This window comes from Castor canadensis, chromosome 11, assembly GCF_047511655.1.
Source record: "Castor canadensis chromosome 11, mCasCan1.hap1v2, whole genome shotgun sequence".
Lineage (NCBI taxonomy): Eukaryota > Metazoa > Chordata > Mammalia > Rodentia > Castoridae > Castor > Castor canadensis.
Window position 1 is genome coordinate 130,537,689 of NC_133396.1, and position 24,739 is coordinate 130,562,427.

The following is a 24,739-nucleotide window of genomic DNA, read 5'->3' on the forward strand; positions in this document are numbered from 1 at the left end:
TTAGCAAAGGGAGCCCTATATATGGAGGGTCCTTTCATGGGTGTTAGTATGGATGTAGTCCTGTCATTCCCAGCAGGCCAGGACTAAGGGAGAATGAGCTCTGAGAAGATTAGACAAATGGTCAGGCAAGGGGATGAGGGCAGAGAATGGGTGAGGCTGGCTTTCTTTGTGGAAAGCAAGAGATGAGTATGGATCACTAATGAGCCAGATCTGAAGGGGTCAGGGGCTCAGGGATTGGGGGCCCCAGGAGAGAGGGGGCTCAGTCCTTCAGAGTCAAGCAAGACCTAGGCCATGGAGGTTTAGAGAGATGGATGGGGAGGGTAGAGGATTCGGCTCAGTTCCATGTCCTCTTTTTTGTTTTCATCATACACTGAGCCCTGTGATCTGCCAGGAGGGGACCGTGTTAGCACTGGGCCCCTGGACACACATGTAAGCCAATAATAAAGATTCTGACCCTGACCTATGGACCTTATGATGTAGTAGTTTAGCAGGTTATAATAACTAACGATGATTTTAAAGACCCCCTCATATAACTTGACTGCCCAAGGGGAATGCTGGTCTAACTGGTATCTGGGATCCTCTGGGGTCCTTCTGTGAGGAAGGCTTGGTATATGACCTTGGGTGTCATGAAGAAGACCCTCTTTACAGACACCCTCACTGAGGCTCACAGAGCCTGCATCCTGCCCCAGGCCGCTTGGCCTATTAGAAGCTTCTGGCAACCTGGAGATGTGGCATCGTCTCCAATGGAGCGCTTACCCTCTGCCCCCCAGCACTCTGGCACAGAGGCTCATGAAGGGTCTTGGAGGTTGCCTTCTGCCCCCAGCCCTGCTCCTGGCCTGCCCTCTCAGGCTTGGTTTCTGGCATCTGCTTTATCAGGATTCTCAAGAGGGACAGCTGGGTTATGTCACAAGCCTGTCCCCTGCATATCTGCTCTGGTTTTAAATAGCTTATCTGAGCAGCTGGAGGACCACATGGGCTTATATGGCGTGGGGTACATGTTCCTTTAGCCTTGTGCCTGGCACCTGCCAAAATAGCAGCCAACACCCCCCATTGTGTCCTCCCCACCCCCTGTCTGGGGCTGCACATTCCTCCTACTGCAGGGCTTGGCTCACAAGCCCCAGCCCACATGCTTGCTTAAAGCCTTCTCCATCCCCTGCCCTCGGCCAGTCCCTGCGGAGGCTGAGCAGACTCCCAGGATCTGTGGGCAGCCTCTGGTCAGAGGTAAGACTTGGGCAAGACTCTTGGGAAGAGCAGAGTAGGTGGGGGGATGTAGGGTTCTTGGCTTTGCTACCTTTTCCTGGCATCTACCCATGCTCACTGAGTGGACACCAGGTTAAGCAAAGTCCACAGCCCCTCCTAGAGGGGCCACATTCAGGGAAGGTGGCACTGGGACTGGAAACCAAAACCAGCACAGCCAACCCTGCCTTATCAATAGATGGGATTGGGAGCTTGGATCTGCCATTAAAGATGCTGCATCACTGTGAAGTCTTGGGGAGATCACTTTCCCTCCTGGGCCTCAATTTCCTCATGTGGGAAGTAGCCTAGGGCACTGCTGAGCCTCTACCTGCCCTAAATACTGTGAAGCTCTGATCAATAGGTCAGACTTCTGGTCCATCCCCTTGGCTCCAGGCTAAATGCCTCCCGAACCTTTCTAGGCAGGTTCTAAACTCCCAGAGAGTAGGGTGAGACCATGGCTATATTAGTTGGATGAGCCCTGGTGGCCCAGCTCTCATGTCAGAAACTCAGCCACTGTCCTGGAAACACTGAGAAAGTTCAAAGGTTCAGAGGCAGGTGGCCTGCTGGGGCCTCTCCAAGCAGATGCGTGGGTTCCTCTGGGGTTCCCTGACCTGGAGTCATCTCTTCTCCAGGGAAGAGCAAGGGCTGAGCAGCACTGGATGCTTATGGGGACCAGAATACTGGGCTAACCCTTTAGTGGGAGTGAGCCAAGTGTGTTGGCATTTAAGGGTTAACCCTGGGTCGAGCTGCCCCATCATGTCCCTTCCGGTGTGACACTTGTCCCACCCCACCCCAGCACACCCACAGGGACAGATCTTGCTCTCTGCTTGGGAGTGGTAGAGAAACATTTGGCTGATTTTTTAGCTTCTCCTGAGCACCCTGATGGAATATTTGGGAGAGGGTTGCCTGGGGTATAAGGAATTTCCAGTACATTCCTTGGAGAGTACAGCTGGGAAACCACCTGACCTCCTGGATTCTTCCTCTGACCCTTATCATACAGGGCAAATCCTCCTTCTCTGGGGCAAAACAGGAATCTGAGAGGATCAAGTTGGCTGTGCCACTGCCTCCTACCCCCGTCCTGTCCCTCAGCTCCCCCCATGGGCTAACAGCTGTACATTTAAGAAGATCCCAGCTGAATGTTGGGGACAAAGGCTAAGAATGTGATCCTTAAAAACTCAGTGACAGTATGCAAACCTGGAACTTGAAGCTTACCTATTCTATAGTCAACTGAAGGACTGGAGAGCTTGGGTGACTTAAACTAAGGCCACAGTGCAAAAGCTGTCTTTTATTTATTTGTTTACTCCCAAGACTAGTTGTCTTTCTGCCTTCTGTTGCTTTTTCTTCATTCCCCGTGAAAGCTGACTCTGATCTCTTTCTGTGAAGGAATTAGGCTGGAAAGCAGCCTGTGAAAGTATTGCCTGAGTGTGAGATACGGAGGGTCATCTCTCGCCTGCCAGGCTCTTGACCTTTGGAGCCTCCAGGCTCAGCCTCCCTGCTACCCCCTTCATCAAGTTCAGCTTTTGGTTGGCTGGCTTGGCTGTGTCCCCTCAGCTACAAAGCCCTCCTCTGGCCTCCGTTGTCTTTATGCTATTTTTGGAGCTGGATGATGCTCCCAGGAGCAGGGAGGGGACTCCAAGCTGTTCTTTCCTCTTCTGAGCCCAGCAACATGTCTAGTGGCTCTGAGCTGGTGGGAGGGCCAGACAGGAAAGAAGCCAGCTGCCGTGTACCCTAGTCCAGCCACCCAAAATTCACTGGAGACACTTTGTCCTCCTTCCCAAGACAACAGACTCCTCCTGGGGCTCAGGTAGCAGCTCCCTGAGTGCTCAGGCCACAGATTCTAGCTGTTTCCCTGGGGTTCTGAATAAAGCTTGTCTACCACAAAACTCCCACCCATCCTGGTGTTTTCTCTTTGGCCACTTCATCCTGAGACCCACTTGGAGACCCTGTGTGGCTTGATCCACTGTTAGGACACTTGAAATATTTGATCTCTCCTCTCCATTACCCTAAAAGATGGTGGTGGTATGGGGGAATAACAAGTGGCTCAGGGCTGCTGTCCAGAGCTCCATGGGAACTGGGGTCCTCCCTTACCATCTGTCATGCTCCTGAGAGCGACAGAGGATTTATCTGGTTGCAGCCATGCTTGTCCTTACCCCAGCAGAACTGAATCCATCTAAGCTGAAGAGAGTCCTGAGTCTGAGGCAATCTCTATCCAGAATAGAGGGGGCTCCCTTGGAACCCCTCAACCTCAAAAGGGCTGCCTCATGGTGGACATCACTTCAATCCATCTGGATCTCATGGATGTCCACAGATGGGGGCCTAGGGTTGGTCTCAGCCACAACCTTGGGACATACAGGGAGAAGTAGAGGATGGAGCAGGACCAATCATGTCCCGTTGTTCTCATCCTGGAAGGCCCAGTGTAGGGGAGGCAGGACATAGGAGAAAGATTAGAGGATGGTCCCATCCATCATTCTGATTATATGCCCACCTTACTTCAGCTTCACTCTCTCTCATCACCTTGCATTTCTCTGCCTTGCAATCAGATGATCAAAAAAGGTTGCAGGGCCATCACCTTGCAAACAGCAAGGGGTGTGTTTACATTTCAATCAATGGGATGGTGTCCCCAGCTGTGCATTGTTCTGGTTCAGTAGGGCTGGGTTATAATCATTATCAGTTGAGCGCCTACTCTGGGCCAGACACTTAACACCAGCTCTAAAATTTTATCTACCCCACAAGAGAAGCACTTTTGTGCTAAGGGAAGCCAGGGTTAGGGAAGTGAAATGACCTTCCCAAGGTCACCTACAAGGACAGGAAGGAGCCAGCATTCAAAACCAGACTAGTCTCACCAGATTAGTCTCACTTGCTCTTTCCACCTCTCCTGTGACTTCTCCTGGTAATTACACTTGCACAGACCATCTAGCTTTACCTGATACCTTCCACTTTCATTAATATCCTGACCACAGGATGTGTACACTTCATCTCCATAGTGCAGAGAGAACAGAAGTTTAGATGGTACAAAGTCTTGCCCCAAACCCTCAGAAAACTGATGGAAAAGGATCTGAATCCAGATCTGTTCCTAGCATAATGAAGGGACTTCCCAGAGAAGCTATTTTTAATTGGAATTTTTATTGAGATAACAAAGATTAATATGCATTGTAAGAAACAATACAGAGAAGTTTCTTGTACCTTTTGTCCAAGTTCCTCCAATGGAAATATTTGCAAACCAGGAAGTGGACATTGATATAATTGATCTATGATATTCTGATTTTTTTGTATTGTGTATGTGTGTTAAATTCTTACCAGTTTTTTTTGGGGGGGGAGGGGTACTGGGAATTGAACCCAGGGTCTGGCACTTTATAGGCAAGTACTCTACCATTTGAGCTACACCTGCAGCTTTTAAATTCTATACAGTTTTTACCTGGGAAGGTTCATGCATCTATTCATTCAGGCACACTGAACAGTTGCAAATCCACAAGGGTCCCTCGCATATCATTTTATTACCATAGCCACCTCTCGTCCTCCCTCCGCACAACCCCGATGGCACTAACCTCCTCTCCACTTCCATAATCTTGCCATTTTAAGTATGTTTATCATACTTAAATGTCATCTCTTTAAGAAATGACATCATTCAGTGTATGACCTGTTGGCCTTCCCAATCAGCAGAATTTCCTGGAGATTCATCCAGTTGTCATGTATACCATGGTTTATCCTTTTTAATCACTGAGTAGAATTCCATGATACGGACAGGTCACAGTTGGTGTCACCAGTCTCCCAGGGGGCTCTGTGCAGGGAAGAACACATCAGTGAGGACAGAGGCAGGGCTTGTCTTTGCTTTAAATGTTCCTGTGGGTTGGAAAGGTGGAGAAACTTTACCACCTTGCTTTGAGAGTTAGACATGCAACATAGAATCTGGTATAGCATTGTCTGCTCAGGGGCAGGGAATGGAATGGACACCAGCCGCTGCCTTGCACTGATGGGAGTGGCATGAATGCCCCTTTGCAGAGGAGGAAACAGGCTTTTTGTTGCAGGTCACACAGATGATAATGGTTGGTATGAGATTCATTCCCAGGCCTCTCTGAGTCTTCTATAGCTGGGGGCCAGAACACTTCTGAGGAAGGCAGGTTTCCCTTTCTGCTTTCACTGACGTTTTTCTCTTTCTGGAGGGAGAACAGAGACCATGTCTGACGTGGAGGAGGTGGTGGAGGAGTACGAGGAGTGAGTATCTGGGAACACTTTGTCTCCAGTGCTGTGCCTTTCATCCTGTCCGCCACACTTGCTCCAGAAGCCATCCAGCTGCTCTTGAATCCTGGTTGAAGTGGGTGGGCCTATTTCCAGGACCAGGAGGAGAGATTACCTCACTTCCTTCCCACTCCTGGGCCTTTGGGTAGCAGATTCCAGGCAGACCTCAGGCTGGGGGACTTTGGGAATACAGGGGTTCAGCTCCAGAGCAACAATGCAGGTCCTACCTGGCCAGGGGTAGGACCAGCCAAGAATGTGATCAGAATGATCCATTGACTCCCCCAAGGCCACAGAGCTGATCACACTCCACCATGTGTACCCCAGAGCCCAGTGTTATCACCCTATCCTGGACCCTCAGTCATCCCAACACTGCCCTTCCACAGTCCTGTCCTGGAGAGAAGCAGTGGGTAGGACACAGTCAGGCAATCCAACAAGAATCTTCTGACCCTAGAGAGGACTCACAGCCTCCAGGGACTCCCAGGGATAGGGAAGGAACTTACTCTCCCATCATTCAGATGTGGGACGCAGAGAGAACAAGCAAACAGGTGTGATGTGCTTGAGGGAGTGCAGGAGCTCCAAGGAAAGCAAGTGCTGCAGTGGTCAAGGGCAGCCATGTGGAGAAGGCAAGCCTTACCTGTGTAGTATTTGAGACAGAAGAGATTTGGGAGAGGGAAGGGCTTTCTAGAAAGGGGCACTTCCTTGGGAAGCTCAGAGGTGAGGAGAGAGGAGGAAGTGGCCAGAATGCTGAAGACACCAGGCTGGCTAATGCAGGGGTTTGCCTGGAGATGGCAGAAGGCAGAGCTAGATGAAAAGGATGGGCCAAGCTACTAGAGGCATTTGCAGGCAGACTGAGGAGTGTGAACTCCATTATGCAAGGAGGGAAATAAAACTGTGTGTGTGCGCACATGTACGTGCTCAGGTGTTGACAGCTATCTTCTTTTGCACTTAGGGAGCAGGAAGGTAAGCACATGGTTATGCTTATTCAGATCCAGGACAACACGGTTGAAATCTGACTCATCTCTTCTCTCTTCTCTTGCTGCTGTGGATTCTCTCTGAGCAGAAGAAGTTGTGGAAGGTATGTACTTTGGGTAGGCAGAGGCCCAAGAGTAGGACTCTCAGGAGACCAGTATTCCTTGGAGCCCTGGGAAAATGACTTGTGTGTCTCTGCCCTGAACTCCCAGCTGGGCAAAGCTCCCCCAACAACTGTGGCTCCTACATAGCAGTCAGCCCCAGCTTGGATGCTCGGATCTTGAGACAAAAATTTTAAACCTATCTCTTCCACCAGCCATTTTACTATCAATTTTCCCAATTATTTTTGCTTTCTTTTTCTATTTTTTTTTTACCATGGAAAATTCAAAATGCAAATAAAGTAGCAAAGAAAAGAATAGTGCACCCCTCCCCAACAAGCTCATCAGCCAACCTCAACAATCACAATCTCAGGGCCAATCCTCTCTCATCTCTATTCCATTTGCCCCTAGTTGTTTTGGAGCAGAAATTCAGAGTCATTCCCAGACATCATATCATTTCATGAGTTAGCATTTCAATATTTGTCTTTAAAAGATAAGCATTGTTTAAAAAAATCATGGCCACAATACCATGATCACACTTTAGAACATGTCATTTAATAATTTATGAAATGCAATTATGAACATGAAGGTGCTCAGCCATCTGCAAAATTTTAATATAGACCCCAAATTTTATTACTATTATCTAGCAGTGGTCATCTTGCTGTCCTTTCTTTTGGACATGGTGAAACATCACCCTCCTCAGCTTGGGGTCCCTATGTCACCAGAAGAGCACCCTGGCCTCTCCTTCTTGACAGCTTGACACAGGAAGGGATGGAGAGACCTTCTTCCAGGCCTCACCCCGTCCACAAAGGGCCTGCTATGGCCCCCAGATGCTCCAGGCTTCTTCATTACAGATGGGTTCCAGCTTAGCAAATGCTCAAAAACACCATTTCAGCATATGCTGTGTGGATGTGAGGAGAAGGTTCTCCACGAAGGTCCAGGGAGAGAGCTGGGGACTTAGCAGCCACCCATCCCTTCTTCCCCAGGCCTTCTGTGGAAACTGGGGAGCCTCCTGCTCATTTAGAGGTATTCCACAGCATCTAGCCAAAGAAGAGAAGGAAGAGAAATTCACAGGTGAAACTGAAAGGGTCCACAGGAGTCATTTTCAGTTTTCAAAGACACACCAAACCCTTCAGGAGCCATTGGAAACATCTTTTGAATCAAAAATCTAGCTGGCTTCAACTTCTGTTGTGTTCTCTCCAGGGATTCTCTCGGTCTGGTGGGAATCAGATTGAGTTTTTTCTTTGTTTTTTTTCCAGTACGGGGTTGGAGCTCAGGGTTTTGCACTTGCTAGACAGGAGCTCTAGCACGTGAGCCATGTCCCCAGTCAAGGATTTTTTGCTTCATTACAACAGGCCCTAGGGGGTAGGGTTTGAGAAACAGACCTCACTGGGATTTGAAGCCAGCCTAGCTATTACACAAGATTTGGCTCTGAGCTAAAAAAAGTTCTTCACTGAGCCCTGTGCAGCCTCAGCCTTGCTTGCCATGAATGGCAAGCACCCTCCTGCCCCAGTTAATGGTTGGAAGCCTCCCCTCACCCTCCTGCCCCAGGTAAGGACCTGGCTGTCGATGATCAAAGGGGGGCACGCTCTGGATGAGCTCGCACAGTGGACGGTTCCGAGTGTCTCTTCCAGGAGAAAGGTTGTTGCAGTTGCTGTCAGCTCTTCCTTGGACAGACATTTGTGTCTAGAATAATGGCATTCCCTTAGGGTTCCTTTTCCTTAGGGTTATGGTGCTGAGCCTGCGTTGGACTAGAACAGTTGCTTCCACCAGGCCAGACCTGACTGATATCAACCTCTCAGCTGACTTTCCCAGAGATGTTTTGTGGGAGATTGGTGAAATTCATTCAGGGCAGGAACACAGGAGAAGTTTGATGGGAGTGAATTGTTCCTCGCTTTGCTTTTTTGGGGTCTTAGTAAGAGGGAAGCTGAGATTCTATAGTCTGGAGGCAGGACAGGGAGCTGGATGCTTCCCTTGAGCCAGGCACTGTTGGGTGTTTGGCATGCTAGATCACTCAGTTCTAACTCCAGGCCTATTCCTCAAAGCCCTGTGCTGGCCTGCGCTGCTGTCCTGGGCTTTCAGCTCCACACTAACCTGTGTCGCTTCTCCCCTTTGCTGCTGCTACGCCCTGAACCAAGAAGAGGAAGACTGGCAAGAGGACGAAGACGGTAGGACAGCATTTCCTGCTCTGCTTTCGCTGCCTGCTCTCCTGCTTGTTTGGGGCCTTGGTCTTGGGGTGGGGAGTGTTGGGTAGGCCAGTCACTGCCTCCCCAGCCTTAGAGGGGCCAGGACCACAGTTCTGGAACTTTGTGTCTCTTCCTTCAGGGCCACTGGCTCCTTTGCGCTATTGTTCCAGGAGCCAGGCAGTGGGAAGGACCCAGGCTGAGCTGTCTTCCCACCTGCTCCTTGTGGCCACTGAGGGAGATCATGGCAGGAATAAGTAACCCCACTGCACAGTCCAGTTCTCTCTACAGGGCCCCTCCCCATGAGATGGTCAGGTCTAGGCAAGGTGCCCTGGGGTGGAAGGACCTAGGGACAAAGTAATCTGAAGAGCAGCTGGGGGAACTGGAAATAGCCAGAGCAGAGGGGACAGGATGTCAGTCTTCAGATGTGTGCTGCTGAGGAGCTGGGTGGGGCTGAACCTGTTCTCCATCCCATGGATAGTACTGAGATAGGAGTTTTATTTTAGAACAAAATTTCCCACATGATGCCCCAAGATGCAGTAGGAGGCCTGGGGAGGCAGTGAGCACCCCCTCATTGGGGTGCTGCGTGACCACTGGTTGTGTGTGTGGTGGGGGGGTGTGTACAGAGAAGTAAAGCATAGGGTGGGAGGGGAAGGTGTTAACATAGTGGCCTGAAGGGGGGCCTCACAATTGGCCATCTCGTTCCTGGCTGGCACTCTACTCTGACACCTTCTGGAAGGATCTTTTTTTGAGGTAAGCCTCTTGCAGGGATCAAAAAAAGTTATCTCCAGGCCTCTGAGAGGACTCAGACCTAGGAAAGGAGGGCAGAGAGGATGAAGGGAAGGGAGTGGAGGTAGCCCTTTCTCTCCTGATGGCCCTTCCTTCTGTTCCGGGGAGGTATCTTTTCCCTCTGCCAAGTGGCCACCACTTGTCAGTCTGTCTGTCAACAAGCATTACCAAGCACTTCCGACAGGCACAGCTATGGTCTGAGTGTCATCCTGTCCACCTAAGCTCTCTCCTCCAAGCGCTGGAAGGGGTGGGACCACATCCTGCTAAGCCAATGGATGAAAATAGAAAATTCCTAGCCACCCTCTGGGTAGTACAAATGTCTTGGTGTGGCCATCTCGGCCACCCACACAGTATTACTGATTAGGTTTCTTTTAGAGATGGAGGAAGAATCTGTGAACTTGCAGAGTCACTGGCCTAGAATGGAGCTTTCCCAACACCTCACCTGTCCTGTGGTGCCAGGCACTGGGGGGAGCGCCTGTGGTGGAAAGCTGGGAAATAGGGTGAAATCACGTTACCAGGGAGGTTGCTGGGGAAAGGGAGAGTGGCGTCAGGCAGAAGAAGGCCCGTTAGGCCTCTATCCTGACCTGGCCCCCAACTGTGTGTCTTGTTGGGCTTGCCCTGTCTCTGTTGTTCCTCACAGCACCCACCACACCCCAACACTCCTGTCCCAGGTTTCTGGCCCTCTCAGTGGCCTCCAGGTAAAGAACTTTGGGCCTCCATAGTGGAAAGACCCAGTTCTGATTCCCAAATTCTCAGAGAGGCAAATGGGACAAAAGGACTCTTCAGAAGCTTGCTTGTGTCCTTCTGTTGTGTTCGCCTGGGGTGGCAAATTTTTCTGTAAAGGAGCAGAGGTTTTAGGTGGCATGAGCAACACAGTGTTGTCACACTCCTCAGTTCTATTGTGCGGGTATAGAGGCAGCCACAGTCAATGCGTAGGTGTGTGAGTGTGATGGTGTGCCGATAAAACTTTATTTACAGAATTAGTCCAGGGACTGGATTTGCTCTTGGACTATATGGAGTTTGCTGACTTCTGGTTTAAACCAAGAACAGAGCAGCCACCTATCATTCACATCAGCTGACCTCAAGTTTATGGGGACCTGTAGTCCACTCTCTGTTCTGAGTACGGCCGATGGTGCCAGTGGGGCATAGTTGTTCTGTTCATGGTGCCTGGTTCACTTTTTCAGAGCAAGAAGATGCAGTGGAGGAGGAGGCTGAGGCTGAGGAGGAGACAGAAGAGCCCAAGGCAGAAGGTATGGGCCTGGGGTGAGGGTGTAAGGGGTGACAGTAAGAAACGCACCTTTAACATACTCTCCACCCTGGGTGCTCTCGCTTCCTCATTGGGCTGGGAGACAGCTGTCAATTGTCCAATCAATGAATAGACTGTTGCACATCAACTGAGTACATCCTTTGTGTCAGGCAGTTTTGGGCCAGGGACACATGGATGCAAAGCACAGCTCCCGCAGGTTGCATGTTGGCCAGGGCCTTCCCGGGGAACTCTTGGGGGAGATCTGGACTCAGAACAAGATCTTTATTGCTTGCTCATGCTTTCTTTAGAGGATGGCCTAGACGAGGATGCCAGAGAGGCTGAAGGTGAGGACTGTTGGGCATTGGGGGTGGTTGGGTGACAAGGTACCCTCCTATACAGCTTTGGGGAGATATTATGGGGGTCCTTCCAGGAGGTGGTCCAGGAGGTGGGACTTGGGGAGGAGTTTGGTGGCACTTTCAGGGTTTGGTCTGCCCCTCCTCATCCTAGAAGAGCTGCCTTAGTGGTGTCCTGTAGGAGATGGGAGGAGTCCAGACCCTGGTCCATACGGGGCAGTGGGACCCAGAAGTCACATTCACACATGGGGCTCCTGGTACCCAGGCAAGATGCGAGTAGGATGCAGTGTTTGTAGGACAAAGCCATAATGGTCCACGTGGTGGGGCATTGCTGTGATCATTGTCAAGCTGTAGCTTTTACCAGGCTGCTAGGTGGCTCCAGGGGCACTTCACAAGGGATGGGCAGCCAGCTGGGGCTTGGAATCACACCATCAGTTTTCTGGCTCTGGGGGTGCAACCGAGAAGGCAGACTTGGAGGATTCTAGGGCAGGGACTCTTGGGACCTTTCTACAGGACATCTCGTCACTGTGGAACTTGAGCAGCCATCTGCCTTGTGCAGCACTGGTGGATAAGAAGTTCCTTGCCCAGCATGTGTGTCCTGCCAGGACTCAGCAATCTGTTTGCTGAGGCCTCTCTGTGGGGATTGCTTCATGCTTGTTTGTTGATACTTCTGGAATTTGGGATCCCTAGGACTGGAAGGGACTCTGTGTACAGATAGGGAAACAAAGGCCCCTGGGGGCACACGTCATCAAGGGTGGAGCCTTGGCCAGGTCTGAGCCAGCTGACCCTGCAACTGTGTGCTTCTCTCTCCTCCAGATGGCCCAGTGGAGGAGTCCAAACCCAAGCCTAGGTGAGTGGGATGTGCCTGTGGTAAACAAAGCCCAGATGGGGAAGGTGATAAGTACAAGACAGGAATCCATGTGTGCAGTGTGTCTGAGCTGGGGATGTAGAGTGACTGGGGACCACTCTACACTCCACTGCCAGTTATGCACCCTGGCATGGAAGGGGTCATGCCCATCTGCAGAGGAGATGGATGAGTCATGATCTTGGACAGACACACTCTCCTGTACCACAGAACGGCCAGTATGCCCTCCTTCATCAGCTGAAGTGGGACCTGGGGGAAGACAGGCAAATTTTGGGGAGCCAAGTGATGAAACCAGGCCAGCTTAGGCATTGAAGCTTCAGATTGCTGCAAAGGGGCAGAGGAGGGAGGCCTGGTTCCATACACCCAAGTGTACCTGAAGGCACTGGGAACATTTCTGTCTTGGTGCTTATCCTGCCAGCTGATGGTGCCTCTTTACATTTAGTGGGACCATCTAAACCCAGCTCTGCCCAGGTCAGTCCCAGAGCTACTTGTTTCTTTTGGTCAATCCCCTTCCCCTTTCCTGGCCACTGGATACCTCTCAGCAACACACAGACATGAAGGAAGATGAGGAAACCAAGGACCAGGCTGTCACACACTAAGTACATGTTGGGACTGGCATCAAACTGCAGGGCTTCTGGCTTCATGGGGGAGAATCTGCAGGGTCAACCAAAAGAGATGTGTAGTCGGACAGGCATGCCTCCTTGGCCTGCTTCTTTGCTTCCTAGCTGTATAGATTTTAGCAAGTCACTCTCTGAGCCAATTTTCTTCAATGAGACTCATGCTACCACTTCATGGGTATACTGTACGGAATACATGAAATAAGATTTGTGAGAGAGTTTTGTGTCCTCTAGGTGCTTCGCCAATGTGGTTGACATTGGTGTTAATATCATTGTGTTTGGTGGGGTAAGGGTGGAAGTTCCTGCAGGAAGGAGAAGGCCCTGATTACTCAGGCATGTGCAGTCCCTTGGGTCCCTAATGGAGGTTCTCTGACTCCTTATTCCTCTCTCCAACAGGTTGTTCATGCCTAACTTGGTGCCACCTAAGATCCCTGATGGAGAGAGAGTGGACTTCGATGTGAGTGGTGGCCGAGGGTAGAGCAGGTCACAAGAGCCATGATGAGAGCTTGTGTCCTTGTGGGCTGGGGGCTGGTTGCAGGCTGTGTGCCAGCCCTCGAGCAGTGCCTCTTGCTGAGTAGAGGGTATCTTGCGTTCCCACCTCTCCCTGGAACTCACTGGGGTGGCGGCCTCACAGCCCCACGGCTTCCTCACAGGACATCCACCGCAAGCGCATGGAGAAGGACTTGAATGAATTGCAGACGCTAATTGAGGCTCACTTTGAGAATAGGAAGAAGGAAGAGGAGGAGCTCGTTTCTCTCAAGGACAGAATCGTGAGTGTCAAGTCACCCACTGATGCTCCCTGCAGTTCCTGTCCTCCTCCCCTCTGTCAGGTTCACTTCCTCCAGCACCCTGCCCTGGAGTGGGTCTCCTGCTGGATGCTGGCTTTCCTTCAGGATTCCTGTGGTGCCAAGTTTCTTGCACCCCATGGTGGCTCCTTGGGACACAACCTTCCCTTCCCTGGCCTGGATACTCCTGGAGGGAGCAGGAGCTGAACCTTATCCTTTCTGGGCCCCAGCAGGGCCTAACCTGACACCAGGCTGTGAAAGCACCAGTCAAACGCCTGTGTCCCTGCCTCCTTTCATGAAACACAGCTGCCTCAGTAGTGCAGGGAGCATGGGAGCAACTTGCAGAATCCCAGACCATTCCTCTGGAGAGCAGGGGGACTCTGTGATCCCTTTTTTCCTCTTCATGGTTGACAGCTAGTGACTTGCTGTCCAATTTTGAGCATGGAGCAGGGTCATGATTGGGGCATAGCTCTCCTGGGAGACATGAGAAGCATCTAGCATTTCCCACCTGGTTGGCAGTCTCCAATGAATAACGTTTGATGGGGCTGTCTGTCCATGCCCCCGTGTGACTCCATCAGAGTGCTCTTCTATGGAGTCTACATTATGAGGGCCCTCCTTTGCCTGTGTCCATGGAGCTGGCCAAGAGTGAAGGCACATGGAGGAAGGGTGCACCAGGGTCCCTGCCTCTCTGTTGACACCCCCTCCCAGGCCTCTGTGTCTCTCTCTAGGAGAAGCGGAGGGCTGAGCGGGCTGAGCAGCAGCGTATGCGCAATGAACGAGAGAAGGAGCGACAGAACCGCCTGGCTGTGAGTGACCGTGTGGGCCCACGGAACCCCCAGCGTGCTTCTAGCCCCTCGTCTATGCATAGGCATCTGTTCAGCCATGAGTCAGCACGGGCACCACACAATCCTGGGTGGGGCTGTTGTCTTTGCTCTGACAAGCCACCAGTGATCAGGACAGGGGCCTCCAGTTCCCATCCCTTCCCCAGGAAAGGCTACCAATTGCCCTCTTCTGGTCCAACAGCTGGGAGCTTTCAGTCTGAGGGAAGGATGGGACCTTACAGGTGGGAATCAGGACCTCATTCACTCATTTTTCATTCATCTACTCAATAAACCTGTGTGCCTGCAGTGCTGCATGCTGGGGGTACTCTTAGAAAGTCCCCTGCCCAACGGCGTAAAGACCACCACTGCAGCCCAGAGTCAGGGTTTTTCACTCTTGGTTATCTTCCCTTTCCCTGAACATCAGGAAGAGAGGGCCCGGCGAGAGGAGGAGGAGAACAGGAGGAAGGCTGAGGATGAGGCCCGGAAGAAGAAGGCTCTGTCCAATATGATGCACTTTGGGGGATACATCCAGAAGGTAGGTGGGGGGCAGTAGGAGTCTCCTTGAAGAATGAGGTATCTGCTGCAGCAGGCAGACTGTGGTTGGATCCTAGAAAGAAAGTCCCAGTGCTGTAGATGAGAGTCTGAGGCATCCTCTCGCCCAGCCATGAGGTTGCTGTCAGTCTGTGGTTTCACTAGGAAGGTCCCTTTGGGGGCAGAGGCCAGAGGACAATGGACCTCCTCACCTTGGCTCCAGGAGGGCCCCAGAGCCCCCAAGTGGCTGGATGGACCTGGGAGAGACCTGTACCTGCAATCAGGCTTAGCTCTGCTGCATATAGGCTTGTGGTCTGAGGCAACCTCAGCCTTAGTCTCCTCATACGGGCCCTGCTGCTTGAATAGGTCAGAGAGCTAACACGGAAAGAGTCGCTGTGCTGCCCACTTGGGAGATGTTTTGTTCCTAGTCACTCACCCTCAATTTTCACCCTACCAGATCCCTCTTCTCAGGGGAGGAGGGGAGCTGGTGATTGAATCCAGGGCTTTGCACTTGCTAGGCAAGTCCTCTACCACTTGACCCATGCTCCCCAGCCATTTTGTTTTTATCTTTTGAGATAGGGTCTTGGTAACTTTGTCCTGGCTGGCCTCAAATCAAGGTCCTCCTGCCTTCACCTCCTGAGTAGCTGGGATTACAGGCTTGCACCTGCATGTCCAGCTTAAACTGATTTTCATTTTCAGTGTACTAGGCTTTGAGTTCAGTAACTTGTACTTGCTACCCAGGCACTCTACCATTTGAGCCATGCCCCCAGCCCTTTTTCTGCTTTAGTTACTTTTAGGTAGGGTCTTGAGTTTTTGCCTAGGTTGGCCTTGGATCTTGATCCTCTTATCTTTGTCTCCCATGTAGCTGGGATGACAGGTGTGTGTCACCATGCCTAGTTTGTTGGTTGAGATGGGGGTCTCAGTAACTTTTTGCCCATGCTGCCTTGGATCTCAATCCTCCAGATCTCTGCCTCTCAAGTAGCTGGGATTACAGACACATGCCAGCACACCCAGTCCTTAAAATTGATTTTCTTTATGCATGGAGGAGTCAGAATAGAATCTTAGATTTCCAAAGTCCCGAGCCTTGCCACCATGCCTCTGCCCCTATGGCAACCATACTAGCCAAATGCTACAAAAATTGTCCCTACTCCGAGCCCCAGACTCATGCCCCCATATACCAGGAGGCCTATGCTAGGCATCTGAGTCACCTTCTCCTTCCTGTCTCTCTCTGCCCTTGTCTTCCTCCCTGACTGCTTTCTGTGTCTCTGTCATGGTCTCCGTCTTTCTCTCTGGGTCTTTCTTTCATGATTTCCTGTCTTCCTGTAGCAAGCCCAGGTGGGTACCAAAGCCTCAGCCCTCTCCCTCACCTTAGTTTGGGGAGCTTCCTGGCAGAGGACAGTGCCTTGCTGAGGGTGGAGAGCAGAGGTTGGGCTGAGTGGGCAGAAGGAGCCTGAAGCAAGGTCCCTCAGGATCCTCACCCCTGCCTCAGTTTCTTTGGGGAATCCAGGCAGGTGATGGTTTGGGGTGTTGCAGGAGCAAGAGGATAAGAACCAGGTCCTCTGCAGGTGTGTCCCCACTCTCCAAGGATCGTTGGGAGGGTCTGGGGAGAGGGAGGGCCAGTTTATAGCCAAATCTCTCTTTTCACTACCCCTCCAGACAGAGCGGAAGAGTGGGAAGAGGCAGACCGAGCGGGAAAAGAAGAAGAAGATTCTGGCTGAGAGGAGGAAGGTGCTGGCTATTGACCACCTGAATGAAGACCAGCTGAGGTGGGGCTGGTTGGGGTGCTCCTCCCTTGTAGCTGGTTGAGGGTGGTGGGGCAAAGGGCACTTCTCACTGTGAACCACCAGGCGGCGCTACACCCTCACACATTTCCGAAAGTGGGTTACTGGGACTGGAGTTGGCTTAGGTGGTCAGGCCACCACACCTTGTCAGGGTTTAGCTGATAGGCAAAGAGAACTGAGCAGACCCCTCACCTGTCTGAGCTTCATCTTGCCCACCTGCACATAGGACGTGGGATGGGGGATTGAACAAGATGCTCTGTAGGGTCAGGAAGGCTTCCCCCCTTCAAAACAGCCTTGGCAGCCCCTGGGGCTTGTTCCTGAGCACTGGGCACACCAGGTGCCAGGTGGCCAGGCCTGTTATTGTGGTCTAGGGCTACCCTTGAACAGGCCTGAGGTGGGAGGGAGGACTGGGGCCCTTGGGAGCTGTGTCAGAACTAGGGTGAAGGCTGACAAGGGCCCTGTTTTTGTTACCCCCACTCCATTCCCATTGTGGCTGTGTAGGGAGAAGGCCAAGGAACTGTGGCAGAGTATCTATAACCTGGAGGCAGAAAAGTTTGACCTGCAGGAGAAGTTCAAGCAGCAGAAATACGAAGTGAGCCCCATGCTGTGCTCCTCCCCCTATGCTCCTCCTGCTGTGACTGGGTCCCCGCCCACTGCCCAACTGCTGTCCTTCAGGCCCCTTTCCTTGACCCCCTTCAATCCATTCAACTTGTGGCTTGCCCCCATTCCTTGCCTCCAATGGTGTTCAGTGTTCTCTTCTTCCCTCTACCTTCCAGCTATGCTGAGCCCCCTTGTCCCTTGCTCCTGGCTTCCTAGGACCTGAGCTCAATGGGCTCCAACGTCACTCTTTGTCTTCCCCACTTCTCTTGCAGATCAATGTTCTCCGAAACAGGATCAATGACAACCAGAAAGTGTAAGTGTCTGAGGTTCTCCTTTCACTGCCCACCCCTTCTCCTCCCTTCCTGTCTTCATCCTGTTCCTTCTCAGAAGACTGGGGCCCCTTGAGCCCTCCTCCTCTCCTTCAGCTCACAGCCTTCCTTTTCAGACTCCTCTCAAGCCCCCGTCTTTTCTCCCCTTGACTGCTGCTTGCCAATAGGGAATTGGTAGAATGGAGGGCCAGAGAGATGTCATGCAGCCCAAGGCTCTTCCTATTTTGCCCCTGGAGGCAGCTCCAGGCTGCTACTCAACCCTCAGCATCCTCTCTCCTGCCCCTATCCTATGCAGGCCTACTGCCCTGCCTTGTGTCCCCCATCTGACTGAGTCCTGCTTCCCCTGCAGCTCCAAGACCCGTGGGAAGGCCAAAGTTACTGGGCGCTGGAAGTAGAACCTGAGTGTCTTTCATGAAAACTCTGCTCCTTGCCTGCGTCCCTGCCCTGCTTACTGCCAGCTCCAGGGCTCTGGACTTCTACCTGCAAACCAGAAGCTGGTCCATCTGGAAGCCAGCACACCTGTCTACCCCCATGCCCACATCATACCAGGAATAAAAGGCTGGCGCACATTGCATACACCGAATGGCATTTCTGTCTCTTTCCCTGAGGCAAGACCCTGGTGTCCAGGGAGTGAGAGAGGACCCACAGCCCTAGTATCTGCCAAGCTTGGGGGAGCTTCCTTTGCTGATCTGGGGAGTCAGGTGCCCACATAGTGCTCACATGTTCTCACAGCCCACGAGGGAGGCGTGAACAGTGGACAGGGTTTATGATTGTACGCTGTGAGTCACCAGGAACAGCACACTGGGGAAAAGCGCTGTCGCGTGGGGAGGGAGTGTTCCCTGCCTGAGTCACTCTCTGGGGAACAATGGAAGCCTCTTCAAATGGTTCCTGTTTTCTTTCTCCTCTTTGCCAGGGCACTAAGAGCCAGATGTCTGAGGGGCCGGAAGCCCTTGAGGGAGGAAGGAAGGCTAGTTTCATTGGGCAGCTGTTCAGAGCTGCTGAGAGGTCTGGGATATTCTGGGTGCCTCAGTTTCCCCATTCCTTTGACCTGCTTGAATTCACAAGCTGGGAACCCAGGGTCCCTGAGATGAAGAGGACTATATGGTTCTTAGTTAGCAGAAGGACATGGAAACTACACAAGATGGGAAATGACCTAATTCACAGCTCTCTAGGGAAATGCCCTGAATGGGCATGCTCTCCTGCACTGCCAGGCCTCTGCTTAGTCCACTCCTCTGCCTGGGATGTCTTTGCTCCATTTTCCATTTGCCACCCAGCAGTCCGGACCTTTGAGAAGGCTTCACATCATCTCCCAGGAAGAGTGAAACCATTTCCTTATGCTGAGCCCCTGGGCCCTGTGTACCTACTAGCTGAGTTGTGCTATGCAATACCACAGTGTTCGATTTACCCCATGCTGTGTGCCAAGCCCTATGACAGATGCTAGTGATAAAGACAGGAAAAGGCTGTGGTCTTGAGCAATCCAGGTCTTGGTGTCATTTCTTCTCCATCCATCCATTCCTCAATACTATTATAAGCTCTGACTGCACACTAGGCACTGTGCTGGGCATGTAGGGAGGGGGCTCAGTGTGACAGCAAGGGGGGCCCGAGAGGCTGGGGAAGCATAGACAGGGGTCCTGCCTAGCCTTGGCAGGTGGGAGGGCCTTTAGGAGGAAAGTGTGTCCATGCCAGAGGAGGAGGAGAAGAAAGTCATGGGAAGGGGAACGTACATGTGGTAGGCATATGGCATACACTAAATTCTAGAAGCAGGAGCCAGCCTAGTGAATTTGAAGAACCATGGTTATTTAGAACCCAAGCATCTTCCGGGGGGGGTCAAGAAGGTCTAAATGTAAATGGCCTGAAAATGGGCAAGGAAAGAGGAGCCAGAGCCTCAGGCCCAAGAACAGCTCTTGCTAGGATCTCTGGGGACCCTGTAGCAGCTCTTAGGTGCAAGGCTAGCTCTACTCTCCTAGTCTGCAGGGTAGGAAATCTGAGCTAGACCCCAGCCCCTTCCCCTAGTGGGGTGCTGTAGCCCTACCCTCACCTGCCACCTTGAGGGGCAGGGAGGGCAGCTCAGAGACAGAGGCATCAGTCCGAACTAAGGCTCCATCTCTAGGCCTCAAGGTCTCCATATATAGAGGGACAAGAGGCGATGGTGGCCATGTCTTGGTCCTGTCTGCAGCTGCTCTTCTCCTAGCTAGAGAAGGGTCATCCCTCTGTGCTGGCACATATGGGCTGTCCCAAAAAACTGCATCCTGAGATGTTCCTCTCTCTTAGCTTCAGTAGTCAACCCTTGTCCACGGTTTCACTTTGCACAGCTTCAGTTACCTGTGGTCATCAAGAAGGGGAAGCACAGCAGTACAATACGGTATTTTTGTGATGGAAAGAGAGAGATCACATTCACACACCTTTTATTACATTGTCTCATTATGTTCTATTGTATTATCGGTCCTTTTGTTAGTTTCTTTTTTGTTTTAATTTTTATTTTATTCATAGGTGCATACAATGTTTGGGTCATTTCTCCCCCCTTCCCCCTCCCCCTCCCTTACTTATCCCCTCCTACCCCCTCCCCCGCCCCCCCCACCCGCTCCCTCCCTTACTCCCCTTACCCCTCACTACCAGGCAGAAACTATTTTGTCCTTATCTCTAATTTTGTTGAAGAGAGAGTATGAGCAATAATAGGAAGGAACAAGGGTTTTTGCTGGTTGAGATAAGGATAGCTATACAGGGAGTTGACTCACGTTGATTTCCTGTGCGTGTGTGTTACCTTCTAGGTTAATTCTTTTTGATCTCACCTTTTCTCTAGTTCCTGGTCCCCTTCTCCTATTGGCCTTAGTTGCTTTAAAGTATCTGTTTTAGTTTCTCTGCGTTAAGGGCAACAAATGCTAGCTAATTTTTTGGGTGTCTTACCTATCCTCACCCCTCCCCTGTGTGCTCTCGCCTTATCATGTGATCAAAGTCCAATCCCCTTGTTGTGTTTGCCCTTGATCTAATGTCCATGTATGAGGGAGAACATACGATTTTTGGTCTTTTGGGCCAGGCTAACCTCACTCAGAATGATGTTCTCCAATTCCACCCATTTACCAGTGAATGATAACATTTCGTTCTTTTTCATGGCTGCATAAAATTCCATTGTGTATAGATACCACATTTTCTTGATCCATTCATCAGTAGTGGGGCATCTTGGCTGTTTCCATAACTTGGCTGTTGTGAATAGTGCCGCAATAAACATGGGTGTGCAGGTGCCTCTGGAGTAACCTGTGTCACAGTCTTTTGGGTATATCCCCAAGGAGTGCTATTGCTGGATCAAATGGTAGATCAATGTTTAGCTTTTTAAGTAGCCTCCAAATTTTTTTCCAGAGTGGTTGTACTAGTTTACATTCCCACCAACAGTGTAAGAGGGTTCCTTTTTCCCCTGCATCCTTGCCAACACCTGTTGTTAGTAGTGTTGCTTTTGTTAGTTTCTTACTGTGACTAATTTATTCAGCAAACTTCAGTAGAAAAAACATGCATTTTTAGGTTTTGTACTAGCCTTGGTTTCAGATATCCAGGGGTCCTTTTCCCCAGAAAAGGAAGAACTGTAGTTTGAAGTGTACACTATTATTAATTAAGAGTCACCTGGAACCTCAGAACTTACCATGCTGTCTGACTGAACTTTGTATCACTGACCAATGTCTTTTTCTTTCCCTGTCCACCCTGCCTTTTCCCAAGCTCCTGGTAACCACTGTTCTACTCTCTGCTTCTGTAAGTTCTATAATCTTTTAGATTGTGCATCCAAGGGGGCTTATGACATTTGTCTCTCTGTGCCTGACTTATTTCACTTAGCATAACCACCTCTAGGTTCTTTCCTCAGAAAAGTATCTGGGTGCCCAGACACTGCTTCCTGGGGAGGCCCTGCTGGGTCAGGTTAACCTGAGTGCTGTGTCTAGGTGGGAGACCAGCAGCTCCTCACCCATATAGAGACTAGAGCATTTGCCCATCAGCAGTCTGGGGACCCTGTCGCTGGGTCCAAGGAGAGAGAATGCAGGGTGCAGGGGTAAACCTGGGACATCAGCTCCGGCCAGAGAGTCCTTCCAAGTTCAACAGGAAAGGGTGCATCAGAACAAGGCTAAGTGGTCTTGTTATCCTCTCCTGATAGTCATAGGGAACAGAAGGACCATGGATGTGTGCACAGGAATGCACTCAGATGGACTCCTAAGCATAAACTCACCCCTCCCAGTTCATACATTTCATTTATTCATGAAATGGAGCCCAACAATGAAGGTGCAGGGATGGCCAAAGAGTGGCAGGACCAACACAAGAGCTGGGTGGGGCTGCAGTGGCACCCTGAACCATGCTGTGCCCACTGGCCCTTGCACACCCTGCAGGGCCACCCTCTTCACCACTCTTAGTTCCCACCTTACCCTACCTTGGGTCCATGACCCCTGGTCTCATGGATCCCTGTATACACCCATATGTTCCTCTTAGCCCTGCTCAGAGAGATGGAGACCCTGCCTCCATTCTGTCACCAGCTTTGTTCTCCAAACATACTGGTGTCTTGGGCAGAGCTCGCTCCTACTGTGCCCACTTTAGAGGAGGGAAAACTAAGAGAGGACAAGGTTCTCCAGGGGTTCACTGGCCTGGAGCCCAGCTCTTGCAGCTGGGGTCCCATTCTCTGAATCTAGAACCACACTTTTTCCCATCAAATTTTGGCTTTGCCATGTCCCAGCTCTGGGGCTTGGGCAAGTTACTCACTGTGTTTCTGAGTTCCCCTACATAAAGGGTGGGGATGGTTATGAAGGTTGAATTAAATAAGAATTAAATAACGAGTGTAGCAATTAGGGCAGTACTTAGTGCAGGCTAATCTACTGCAACTGCTGTTCAATTTATCACCTGTGAGCAGCCTCTCTCAAGGGGGAGCCAGCTTGCCACCGCTCAGTCTGGATTGGGCCTTCCCATGTGTGTGGGAGGTTTGGAGGCCCAGGGACCTCTTTCCCTGTGAGCTCCAGGACAAGGCCTTGTCTCTGGCCAGACCACTGATGGCTTATGAGGGTGAGTGCTGCACTCTGGGCACATGGCCAGGCCTGTGCCACAGCCTGGTTGATGTGGCAGAGCTTGCTCCCAGGCCCGTCATCTCCACCCCTGACTCTGAAGCCAGGTTTCTGGAAAGGGCGGGGCAGGCCCTCAGCTTTCATGGACCCACCCTGGTGGGGGACTGGGCTCAGGGCAGGCCCCAGGGCCAGGCTGTCTGAAGACTCCAGTTGAGGTCAGGGCAGGGTGGGGGTGCAGAAGAAACCAGGCTGGACTCCAGGTTCCCACAGTATGGCCACAGGTGGGTCCTTATGTCTTTGAGTGTGATTCACCCTTTGAAAGTCCAGCCTGCCATGTCCTTCCAGTAAGAGAAAGACCCAGTGCGACTTGGGGAAAATGCTGCTGATTGAGGCACGATATACCTCTCAGGGGTGTCTCACCAAGGCTCTGTGCTAGGCACTGCACTGGCTACTTCCCTCTGTTCTCTCTGGCCAGCAACTCATGGTCCCTAGGTCACATTCTTATGTTGCAGGTGAGAAAACTGAGCTTCAGAAAGTTTAAGCAACATGCCAAGGTCATTTGGTTGGTTGGTGGCCAAGCTGGAATGTGAACCCAGAATTATGTTACTCCAGAGTCAGGAGCCTTCCCAGCATGTGAACCTTGTAGATTGAGGAGCACCCCCAAATACCCCCCAACTGCAGAGTCTGGGTCAGAGTCAGAGTTTCCTGTGAGGATGGCTTGAGGATAGGCTGGGTTCAGGGTGCAGGGCATGAGTTCAGGAGCTCAAGCTTCTGTTGCTTCTTTTCCACCCTATCCACTGGGACGTGATGGAAGGAGAGATGCTGTTCGGTGCAGGAAGGCCAGTCTGGCGGTGGCACTGAGAGGCCTCTGCATAGGTGCTAGGGCACAGTTGGTCTGCATCCTTCTTCTTGGAGAAGACTATTCCTGTGTCCTGGAATTGTGTGTGTGGGGGGCCTGTGGAACATGGAAGCCCCTGTCATTGTCTTGTTAGTCCTCCATGTGACCCTCAGGGTGGGTTGAGTCTGGGTCTGGATGTTAGCAAGGCTGATCCGGCTGTCACTGGAGGAGGAAGATGTTTCAGGGACTCCACAGCCTTCCTTCAACCTACTTTCTAGCTCTCACTACCTCCAGATGTCCTATGCTCTCCTGTCTCTGTCATGCCTCTTCCTACCCCAAGAATGCTGGTCCTTTCCTCTCTGCCCTTCCAGCTTCTCTCCAGCCCTCTGGCCCTTGCTCAGGCCCCATTTCTCCAAGAAGTTTTCTGACCACATCCTGAATTCCTGTGGCTTCCTTGGAGGAGGTCCCCGGTGCCACCATGAGACCCCCCACACTGAGGACCTGTTCCGTCTGGGCTGTGATTCCCAGAAACCAGCTCTGGGTGCCCAGCCCAGCCCTTCCTCCTTGGCACTGTTCCAAAGCTGCCACCCCTCCCACCTGCTCATTGCACGTTCTCAGCCCCCACCCCAACAGCTACAGGAATTTAAATTGCTTTCAGTTGAAGACTCAGGAGAAAAATGTTTCCACAGTGTGCAAAGTGCCTAGGTGGGGAGTGGGGGTGGGGGTGGGGATGTGGGAGTGTGCTGCCCCACCCCCCTCCACCCCACTCCACTCCACCCTACCCTGTGGCTCTGCGCTCAGTGCTGGTGATGGCCACAATAGCCATGCCTTCCACGAGCCCCAATCCTAAAGCAGTTTCCCTTGTAAAAATCAGGTCTGGACAATGCAAGCCCGGAGACTAGACTAGGTTGGGCTGCTGTTGAGGAAAGCAGTGGGCGGGGTGGAGAGGTGGGGCGGATTCCCAGGCTGACATCTGCTGAGGTTGTGCTGGGCTTGCAGAACAGAATAGCAGGTGGGCAGGCCTGGTGCTCATCCTCTCCCCACCCACCCAAACCCTGCCAGTTCCCAGAAGACACTGGCAACTGGGATGCAGTTTGGTGAGAATGAAGAGAGGTCATTTCACTTCTTCTTGAGTGCAATGAACAAAATGGAGTTTTTCCCTCTGATCTTGACCCCGAGTCCCCTCTGTCCCCTCGTATCTCACTGACTCAGGCCCAAGTGAGGTAGTGAACAGGAGATTCTGCTGGGACACAAAGCATAGTTTATAACCTACGCACAATACTAATAAATGATATTAGACTCCATATATTAGGCACCTATTGTGTACCAGGCACTGTACTATGTAACCTCTAATTACAGTAACATGCCAAGTTAGGTCCTATAGAAATAATCCCATTTTATATTCAAGGAAACTGAGGCTCAGAGCAGTTAAGGTGAC

General features: G+C 51.5%; 1 protein-coding gene across 2 annotated transcripts; it reads left to right on the forward strand.

Annotated features, from left to right (window-relative positions):
- Positions 1-1,030: 1,030 nt before the first annotated feature.
- Tnnt2 (troponin T2, cardiac type) lies at positions 1,031-18,013 on the forward strand. 2 transcript variants are annotated; one of them, XM_074048660.1, is made up of 16 exons: positions 1,031-1,221; positions 5,397-5,448; positions 6,422-6,432; positions 6,533-6,547; positions 8,678-8,707; positions 10,696-10,761; positions 11,066-11,101; positions 11,927-11,960; positions 12,989-13,049; positions 13,246-13,362; positions 14,106-14,183; positions 14,623-14,733; positions 16,386-16,495; positions 17,012-17,102; positions 17,383-17,423; positions 17,789-18,013. In XM_074048660.1, the coding sequence occupies exons 2-16, from the start codon at positions 5,411-5,413 to the stop codon at positions 17,832-17,834; spliced, it is 885 nt and encodes a 294-aa protein (XP_073904761.1). In that variant the 5' UTR covers positions 1,031-1,221; positions 5,397-5,410; the 3' UTR covers positions 17,835-18,013. The 2 variants fall into 2 exon arrangements, with proteins under 2 accessions (XP_073904761.1, XP_073904760.1); XM_074048659.1 differs by lacking the exons at positions 1,031-1,221; positions 5,397-5,448; positions 6,422-6,432; positions 8,678-8,707 and having other exon boundaries at positions 6,513-6,547.
- Positions 18,014-24,739: the final 6,726 nt, after the last annotated feature.

Bases quoted from the DNA above. Each gene is read 5' to 3' on its own strand.
- Tnnt2 (XM_074048660.1), top strand. From the start codon at position 5,411: ATGTCTGACGTGGAGGAGGTGGTGGAGGAGTACGAGGA. The intron at 10,762-11,065 runs GTATGGGCCTGG...TGCTTTCTTTAG, and splicing joins AGAAGAGCCCAAGGCAGAAG to AGGATGGCCTAGACGAGGAT. The intron at 11,102-11,926 runs GTGAGGACTGTT...TCTCTCCTCCAG, and splicing joins GGATGCCAGAGAGGCTGAAG to ATGGCCCAGTGGAGGAGTCC.